Below are 9690 nucleotides of genomic sequence, written 5' to 3'. Positions count from 1 at the left end.
TGGTTGCTCTACTAGAGTTTTCAAGCATTAGAGAGAATGAGAAGGGATTTAAACCTCAATTTCACTGTCTCCATGTGAGGGGAATTTATCTCTCTACAGACATTATTTCGCAAATCCCAATAGTGAGAATGTTCGAAAATGAGTTCCAAAAGCGGTATCCAAATTTAAGGATGATCCAACGGTTAACAAGTCCAATAGCATAATTTTACTATGACAAGTTTGAGTGTATGCAGGAAAAAAAGAGGATTTTGGGAAAGGAAGAAGAGATAACGAATTTGGGAGGAGGAAAAAGCGTAAAAACATATCCTAGTTGTAAAAAATGACCTAATATATCTTATGGTACTCCGAGCCTATTATTTACTCTATTTTCTTTATTTTATTATTTTATAAAAAAAAGAACTTTATTTTACTGTTTCATTAAATAAATAATCAATTAAAACATTCCTTTATTTTCTAAAACATCATTTTACTCTATTTATTTTCTAATACTATGAAACCCTTATTTTAATTAACAAAAACTATTTACTCTATTTATTAGTTTTTAAATAAAAATATTTTTATTTATTTTACGGAAAATGGGATGTTACACATACAAATTAGTGAAAGGAAAATTGAAAATGATAGCATATCATCTCAAATTTCAAGATGTGGTTGTGCTTGGTCAAAAATATAAGTGAGTATATAAACAACTCAAGTGTAAGGTATAAATTTATTTTTCTAATATGAGTGATGTTGTTCAACTATAATAAAAATAACCTAAAAAATACTTGATCCCCGAAGTCAACTGGGTCGTGCTGAGTCAAACCGGATCGTATGTAGAATCGTTTCAACATGTGGCTCGAACCAATTAGGTGCCCAGTTCTCGAGCCAATGGATCGACCAAGCCGATCCGAGTTGAGTTTAATAACTATGCCCTATAGGACCCCTCATTAGGGTGGCTAAGGCCCCATAGGGCCATTATGCAGGGCCAAGTGGGTTGGCCCTAGGGCCAACATGACAACTCCACAAATAGTACAACATAATCATGATTCCATTGTGTTACCCCCAACTATACAACATAATCGTGTTTCCTTGTGCAATTGGGGGTTGAAAAAAAGTTAACAACAAAATCATGATTTCATTGCTAAGTTTTTTTTCAACCCCCCCTCAATTGTACAACAGAAACAAGATTTTGTTTTACAATTTTTCAAGGAACAGTTTTTGGATATGGCTACAGTGCACCCACGTGGATAGTGTCATTAGCAATGGATAGTGTCATTAGCAAAACTATTAGTGCCAATAGAAGTCCCCCATTATTTTGAAACCAAAGACACAAGCATAGTTATTAAACTCGCGCTCGGACCAAGCAGGTCGATCCATTGGCCTGGGAACCGGGCACCCAACGAGTCCAAACCGCTTATTGGATTATTTGTGCACACAAATCAGCGTGACCCAGTTTAACCTGATCTTGAATCGATGATCCAATGTGTAAGGATGAGAATAGGTCAGGGCTGACCAGGCTTTGCATAAATAAACCTGACCTATTTTATAAAAGTAAAGCCTAAGTGTGACTTATTATCTATCAAAGGTTTTTTTTTTTTTTACTATCCTGACCAGACCTATTAACTTATTTAAAAGTCTACTTTATATTCAAATCTTTTTTTTTTTCATAAGTGAAACTTATAATTTATATTAGTTTTTCAACAATTTAATTGTGATAATATTTCTCCGCATAATAAAGTCCAACAAAAAATGGCAATCAACAATATAACATACTTGCATATCTGATCCATGGATTGCATCTTTCAATTGTATAGTGCATAATTATTATTTTGCTTTTTAGTATTTTAATTTTTTATCTATTAATATGTTCATGTTAAGATTAAAAAGAAAAAACAAATTATGCATTCTTCCCCAAAACTTAACTAACAGGAATAAAAAAATTAGCATGCGAGACATTATCACCCTCACATGTTACATGTTTATGATTCACGAACTTAAAATTACGATTTACCTTAATTTATTTTAATAATATTTTTTTATTTCAAAAACTTATTTTATTTATGATATAAGATTATTAATTTACATATTACATCTCGAAAAGAAGACAAACTCGCGCAGCCTCCCTCACCTTTGCTCAGTCCCTCGACCTCGAATAGACCCTCTCCCAGCAGCGTCGCCGCTCGCCGCCGCCCCTCGCACCAGCAGCGTCTCCGCGCCGCGCCTCACCCCAGCAGTGTCGCCGCTCCTCGCCCCAGCCGAGTCACCGCAGGAGCCTCCGTCACTGGCAACGCCCTTTGCAGTTCCAGAAAATAGGTTAGCACTTCTATGCCCTGCTCTATTCGAACATTTCTGTTTGGTGCATTTTGAATCCTTATGTATTTTGCTGCTCTTTTCGAGTCCAAATATGTATAATGTATTGTATTTGTATGTTATGTGTTCAGTTTCAAATTGTACAGTTGTTCTGAACTTCTGAGTAATATTGATGTCTGGAAACAAAATGGAAAGTTTAGAATTCAAATTGTCTACATACTGTTTTTATTTTCAGAATCCTTAAGTATAAAAATATACAGGTTATGAATTATTTAATATTTTTTTAATATGAACCGAGTTGTGCGGGTCAATTATCGACCTCTGACCCAGTACCTTGACCTAGTCGCTGACTGATCCGAGTTCAATAACACTGGACACATGACGTTCACCCTTACAGAGTTATAGTCAGTTACACTCTCAACCTAAACGGCTAAACCTAATCTAATCAGAATTCATCAGAAACCCTTGCCTATCCTGTTTCCTTGCGCAACCCTCTGGCCACCGTCGTGCCCTTGCCGAACTCAAACACAACCGCCCACCAAACACCACCGTGTTTCCTTGCGATTGCAGTCCTACATCGTTGGCGACCGCCGTTGTGCCGCCGTCAACCCGCCACCACTGGTTTGGACCTTTACCCTTTCACCCATTGCCTCTGGTTTGAATGTTCACACAATTTCTATCCTAAAAAAATGTTAGAGAGATAGAGAGAACAAGAAGTTATTCATGAATTTTAAGCATTGATATGATCGAAATTCAGAAATTTTGACTTGAATATCTCTCTGCATAATTTGTTTTTCTAAGGTGTAACCGTTGGCAATTTAGTTTTCTATGCCCTTGTGAATTGTTTGGATATGGTCATTGTTAATAATTGTATATGTTCTGTTTCCTTATTTTATTGTCCATGCAGATGTTTATTATGTCTACTTGATAGGTTATTAGTAAAATTAATAAAATTTGTTGGCTGACACTGATAATATTGTCTAATTTTTTGTTTTTGCTTAAAGTAACTTTTCTATGTGTGCATGTTCTAAATTTTTAATTAGTTTGTAATGTGAAAAATCTTCAGTTTTTTTATGTGTGCATGTTCTAAATTTTTAATTAGTTTGTAATGCGAATATGCAGCTAAAGAAAAGAACCCTAAGCCTGCGCCAGCAGCACTAGTTCTATGTTGCCCAGAACAAAAGGCGAAGAGGAAAAGGAGAGTTACGATTCTGGTTTGAAGCACTAAATCAATAAAAATTGCAGCAATGGGTGAGAGCAAGAAAAGAAAGAGACACAGAAACAAACATGGTGGTAAGGAGGAGCAACCAACTCTTCCTTCTCCTTCTGCTAAGCGCACAAAGCTGAAGGAACCCTCTTCCTTTCTTGAAAAGGCATGCCATACCCAAAAGCACAACCTTTTATTTATTATATTTTATTTTATTTTATTGTGAGGTTTGATGAGAATGGTGTTTGTTTGTTGCAGATGCGAGCAAGGTTGTCTGGTGGGCATTTCAGGATGATTAATGAAAAGCTCTACACTTGCACGTATGCTGCATTGTGTTTTTTTTTATTTGCTTCCTGCACTTTGAATTCTTTTAGAGCCTTAAATTTAGACCATTTTTTGCTCTTTAATCGTTATTGCTTCAACGCTTTGAGTTTTGTTACTGTTTTTATAAATTTTTGTTTTTGTATCATTTTGATTGCAAATCTTGACAAAAAGTATTGGGTTTTTTCAGAGGGAAGGAGGCACTAGATTATTTCAAGGAAGAACCTTCGCTATTTGATGTGGTAAGGGCTGTTTTAATTGACAATCTTTAAAGATAAATTATTGTTTCATTGTTTCTTGTGTCGTTCAATCAAGATTGGCTGTTCCTTTGTTTAGGCAAAATGTTCAAACATATCACCTTCACAAGTACTTTTACACTTGCATACAATGAAAAGTTTTTTTTTTTCTTACTTTGTTACTTACATGTTGCATCTAAGGCCCTAACCTTCAACATGGATAATACACTTGGATCTATGGAAGAACATTAAACTGAAAGGTTATAACAATTGTAGACTCTTGAAATTTTAATGACCTGCATTTGGGGTTTAAAGTACAAATAAAAAGAGTGAATAACACTCACTTTCCTTTGAGAATTATTGAAACTGCCTGGTGACATTACATTGACCTACCTTGGTCAATTTAGTTGCATAAGAAATTAGGAGAGGTTTGTTTTAGTGGGAATGGTATAGAGGCTGTTATGTTGTTCATAAATTACAAGAGGTTTGTGTAGGGTAAAAAATGGGAGGGGTATTGGGATTGGAATTAACAAAAAGAAGTTGGATTTAAAATTCATTCCGAAACATATTTTTTTAGGCCATGTTTGTTTGTCTTAGATAGACAGGTGACTGAATTCGACAACCTCTTGTATATTAGTTTAATCCTTTAAGCTTGTTTCAATTCTTCTGGCATATTAGCGCATTCACAGACTTAGCATTGAGATGTAATGGTTTGAATAATCCATTCTTATTGGCTGTCTCAATTTGTCTTTCATTTATGTTGGTAGTATCATGCAGGATACAAAACACAAATGTCAAATTGGCCTGAACAGCCAGTTAATGTAATTATTAAGTGGCTGAAAAAACAGAGCCCTTCTTTTGCTGTTGCTGATTTTGGTTGTGGTGAGAAGTTACTCTGATCTTATTGTTAATTATAACTTTTACCTATAGCCAAGTTCTTTTTGCTCATTGCTAATGCCTTTGTGTTTCCATTTTAGGGGAAGCACTCATTGCTAAAAGTGTGAAGAATGAAGTCTTCTCTCTAGATCTTGTCTCCAATGATCCGAATGTAATTGCTTGCAACATGGCAAATGTATGTTTTCTTCTTGTAAGGCTAATAGTAGTGCACATTGAAGTAGACTTTCATAGCAATTGGACAGTAGTAATCTTATCTGTCATCCTTTCCTTTATAAATCACAATTTATGTAGAAAGTCAGTTTATTCCTTCTGTTGCTGTTTATTTCACATGATTGTATAGTGTGTAGATTCATTTATTTGGAAAATAAAAACATTATCTGCTCATTATTTTTTTAGAATATAAAGATTATAATATGCTGTTTTTTTTTTTTTTGGTCAGCAAAATTAATATATATATTGATATAGAACAGAGTACCAGTGGTACTATAGATACAGGATGATGTAAGTTAAGCTAGTGGATCCGCATGTCAGGCTGGATACAGACTGATAGGAACCAACTCGTCAACAAATGAACATTACAAAAGAACCACTGCTGGTGTCCCCCTAGCCTACAGAAAACCAGCTGATAGATTGCTAGACCAGTAGTTATAGTGCATTGTAAAATTTTCCTCCGTTGCTCTGAGCCATGTCCATACCAGAAACAGTGCATCTTCCATCAGCTTACTGCCATTGAATGGAACATTCATGAAAATAGCCTTATTCCTATGCTGCCAAATGGACCAGTTTAGAGCTACCCACCAGCACTTCCACCTATTGTATTTCTTCCCACCATTCAACCCATTTTCATGCTGCAGAAAGTGGTGCCTTGGATTTATAGGATAGGCCCCCGATGTTCCTATCCACGATAGGGATTATAATATGCTGTTATTACTGGTAACATGTTACAAAACTAAGGCAACTGGTCATGCTTGAGATTTGTATCATTTATTCTTCCTAGTCAAATAATAGGCTTGCCTGATAGGCTGACATGTATTTCTTGTGAGTGGGAATGTATTTACAGTTTTACATAGGAGTGTAAATGAGCTGAGCCATTTGTGAAATATTCTGGCTTGGCTCTTCAAATGTTTGATCAAACTCATTTGTTTAATTAAGTAAATAAACTCAAGTTTTGAGTCTGGTCCAAGCTGACTCCTTTATTATATACTAAACGGCAAGAACAAAATTGTTTCCTGCTATCCTAATTATATAGTTTTGGATACTTTAAAGCATGAATTTTTTTTTGTAAATTGTTGATAGATGTTGGTTCAACATATAACAGATAGAAAGTTGGAAATTTTTGTTGAATATCCTCCTCCAACACTAGAAGAGCAAGAACGATATACAATGGTGTCTTCCCCTAAGTAGTACTCAAGAGCCTGGTCTCTCCCACCCAAAACTAACTGCCTTCCCTTAAATTCTGTGCTTCTGTTTATTGCAGGTTAACTAAATAACTACTAAGAGTTTTCCTTTAAGGTCTGCTTCTTACTAAAAATGCCTAACTAACAGGGGCTGGCTCACTTGATGCCTATCTAACAGTTGCCTTGTGTCAAATTCCATGTACATGAATTCCAAAATATGTGAAGTGCATACCATAAGAAAGAACAGTCTTAAAGCTTTTATTTTAACATTTCATGGTTATGTTACTTACAAGCATACATACTCCTGCTGTGAATTTTTTGCAGACTCCCCTTGACTCCTCATCCGTTGACGTCGCCGTCTTCTGTCTTTCGTTGATGGGAACCAACTACCAAAGTTACCTCAAAGAATCGTACAGAGTGCTCAAGCCAGGGTTTGTTTTCTTTCATATGGATTTTAGCTTTTCAGGCTGGATATTGCTTCCCTACTTAGGATCTGACTTAGTATAGTTTTTTGAACAGTGGCTGGCTTTTGATAGCAGAAGTGAAGAGCAGGTTTGATCCAAATACCGGAGGAGCAGACCCTGAAAAGTTTTCAAATGCTATTTCCAAGCTAGGTTTCAACTCTGTGAAACAGGTGAGGATTTGTTCATTTCGTTACTACAACAAATAAACATGGAATTGGATTGTGCTAACTGATATTTACTCAGTGCAGGACTTCTCAAATAAAATGTTTATTTTGTTTTACTTCACAAAAAAGGTATGTTGCTGGTTGTGATTTGATTTGATTTTGCTCATTTATTATCAATAGTCAATAGTATTATAAAAACTGTCCAGCCACAGTTTTTCAAGTTTTTTTTTACTCATTTTATTTTTATTTATTTAGTATTATTTATTGTTTTTCTTAAAAACTGTGCAATGCACGGGTTCTGATGCTAGTTTATATTAACAATATATGATCCTCTCTGCTAAGTACTGATTAAACTTACTCTTGTGTGTGTAGGAAAAGCAAATTTCTAAGCAGAAGGAAATTGAATGGCCAATGCTTAAACCTTGTTTGTACAAGCGTCGATGAGATTATATTTTTTTTCCTTTTTGGTGTATTCAATGTCATTTGACTAAGTTAATTAAATCTTCGCAACATTAGTAAATCACAAAAGTTTTGTAGTAATTGATTTCTCGACCTCACACTCATATTCTTTCGTTTTAAATGCGTATAGGGTGACTTGAAAATCTTTTGCCTTTCGGTTATGGATGGGTTTAAATGTTTGTCGTCTTGAAGTCAATTGCTATGGTGGATCCTAAGAAAAAGTGGTTCACGCGTGGACCATGTAGTTTTAGTGTGTGTTTGAAGTGGTTCACTCATGGACCATGTATTATTATACACCGTTAGATGTAATGATAAGACAATCAATGGATTAGATTATTCACCGGTAACCTTTCTTTAAATAAATAAAAACATGCAATGTCCAGATTGCAATTGGTAACCGTCATTAGCACAATGAATCGGTTGGAGCTCTGGCACATCACCACAGTCCTCTTTCTTCTTACCTTCACATAATTTGATCTGTATTCAAATTTTGATTTGCCGCTCTGTTAATATCAACAACAAATAAATTTCTTTTTGATTTTACAGAGGCTAAGCTACCTCTGAAATGCCGTAACCACCTCTCCCAAGTGTCAAAACCATAGAAAAATTATTTAGTAACAAAGCATAAGGTTTCACAAATCAAGACATACAAAAGTTATGAAATATATCTCATCAGTCATGAACTAACTAGAAAAGTCAGGATAGAAAAGTCAAGATAGGTAGATTGCGTCTGCATATCAATGTTATCACTATCCACATTTTTATCATTATCACCCTCAAAGCTAGTATCATTAGGCTCGACTTCATAAGTCGGATTGGTAAAAGAAATATTGACTTTCATTATTCATATTTTTCCATCCAATTGACATTATAACCTCATTAGATATAAAAGTATTTCAATTTATTGACCTACAAAGTCAAGAGAAAAAAACAATTTTTTTTAAAAAAAAAATGTTTGCTAAAAAATTATAATCCAATGGAATCATGATTTGTTGTGTTTCAAATTTTGTAATATAACAAAATCGTAATTTTGTTATGTTGTAAATTCATGATTTCGTTGGGTTGATAAACATGAAAAAAATACTCGTAGAGGGGAGGGATTCGTGAGGGAAGGAGGGAAGAAAGGAAAAAAGAAAAGAAATGAAAGAAAAAGGAAGAAAGATTGAGGTGGGTGTGGCTGGGCAAGAATATCCGGCCCGCCTGAAGGGTGTTGCTAGGTGCACCCAGCATTATTGCTGGTGCACCCAACATTTTATTAAAATACCAAAACTGCTCCTATGTTTTTTTCACATTTGTGATGGTGTGTGTGAGGGTGGTCCGTAAATTGTACGGATCAAGTTGATCCGTAAGGTTGATACGGATCAACTTGATCCGTAAAAAGCTTACGGATCAAGTTGATCCATAAGGCTTCTACAGATCAACTTAAATGGCTTACGGATCAAAGATATTTTCGTCATTTCATCTTAAGTGCTGGGTGCACCAACAATAATGCTGGGTGCACCTAGCAACACCCCCGCCTGAAACCGACTGATCTGAATGAAGACCAGTTTAGTTGTATCGGACAGATATAGATGGACCACGTGTTATCAAATTGCAAAAAATGGTTTCATATGGGTTTACACGATTGGGTGGGAATTTGAATTTTTTTGCACGTTGTATCTGAACCCGATTGTTTGCTTTAATATGTTTGATATTTTACTAATTGATAGAAAAGAGATTGTTATGTCACCTGCTACATGTCACTTCTACTTTATTCTTTTCAAACACTATAGCCTGCACAACCATTGTTTCTACTTTCTAGTTTATGCCCCTACTTTTTACTTTACTTTTCATTTTTGTTTGCAGGCAACATGTTTCCTATGTTCCTTGTTTGGGCTTTCGTCTTTCCTCATTTCAAATGATTGGGTCTAAGCCTTTGATTTACATTTTGGGCAAAATCATCAATTTGGGGTCTTTTTATAAATTATTTATCAAAAGGGGTTGTTTTGAAACTATTTATCGCGGATCTGTTTTTATTTGTATTGCGCCAAAAGCAGGGGCGCAATTTAACGGGGAGCTATGTGGTATTGATTTGTTGTGCCAAAAGTTTTGCGCAATGAATTGCTACACATGCAGTGGCGCAATCACTTTTGGACAGACTATGATAGTGATGACTGCTTTGGACAGCGTGTGACCAGCTGAAAAGGTGTTGTGGCATGTCAGTTGGAGCAACCCTTTACTCAAATTACTAAGTACAACGTATTGTGCCATTAC

The 9690-nt window shown here is 35.4% G+C and overlaps 1 protein-coding gene across 3 annotated transcripts; it reads left to right on the top strand.

Moving 5' to 3' along the window:
• The first annotated feature begins 2072 nt into the window (after window positions 1–2072).
• On the top strand, window positions 2073–7518 carry LOC100808860 (ribosomal RNA-processing protein 8). 3 transcript variants are annotated; one of them, XM_014769265.2, is made up of 10 exons: window positions 2073–2295; window positions 3415–3665; window positions 3758–3819; window positions 4011–4062; window positions 4824–4938; window positions 5034–5128; window positions 6675–6781; window positions 6870–6984; window positions 7058–7107; window positions 7351–7518. In XM_014769265.2, exons 2-10 carry the CDS (start codon window positions 3540–3542, stop codon window positions 7463–7465), a joined length of 837 nt encoding a protein of 278 aa, XP_014624751.1. In that variant the 5' UTR covers window positions 2073–2295; window positions 3415–3539; the 3' UTR covers window positions 7466–7518. The 3 variants fall into 3 exon arrangements, with proteins under 3 accessions (XP_014624751.1, XP_003547708.1, XP_040866185.1); XM_003547660.3 differs by having other exon boundaries at window positions 2074–2295; window positions 7063–7107; XM_041010251.1 differs by lacking the exon at window positions 2073–2295 and adding an exon at window positions 2650–2913 and having other exon boundaries at window positions 3415–3819; window positions 7063–7107.
• Window positions 7519–9690: the final 2172 nt, after the last annotated feature.

Source organism: Glycine max, chromosome 16, assembly GCF_000004515.6.
Source record: "Glycine max cultivar Williams 82 chromosome 16, Glycine_max_v4.0, whole genome shotgun sequence".
NCBI classification, from domain to species: Eukaryota; Viridiplantae; Streptophyta; class Magnoliopsida; order Fabales; family Fabaceae; genus Glycine; species Glycine max.
Note: the sequence above shows the minus strand (reverse complement) of the source record. Positions and strands in the feature narration are given on the sequence as shown.

Excerpts from the sequence above, each read along its gene's own strand:
- LOC100808860 (XM_014769265.2), top strand. The coding sequence starts at position 3,540 with ATGGGTGAGAGCAAGAAAAGAAAGAGACACAGAAACAAACATGGTGGT. Across the intron at positions 4,063-4,823 it reads AACCTTCGCTATTTGATGTG|TATCATGCAGGATACAAAAC; the intron begins GTAAGGGCTGTT and ends TTATGTTGGTAG. Across the intron at positions 6,782-6,869 it reads TACAGAGTGCTCAAGCCAGG|TGGCTGGCTTTTGATAGCAG; the intron begins GTTTGTTTTCTT and ends TTTTTTGAACAG.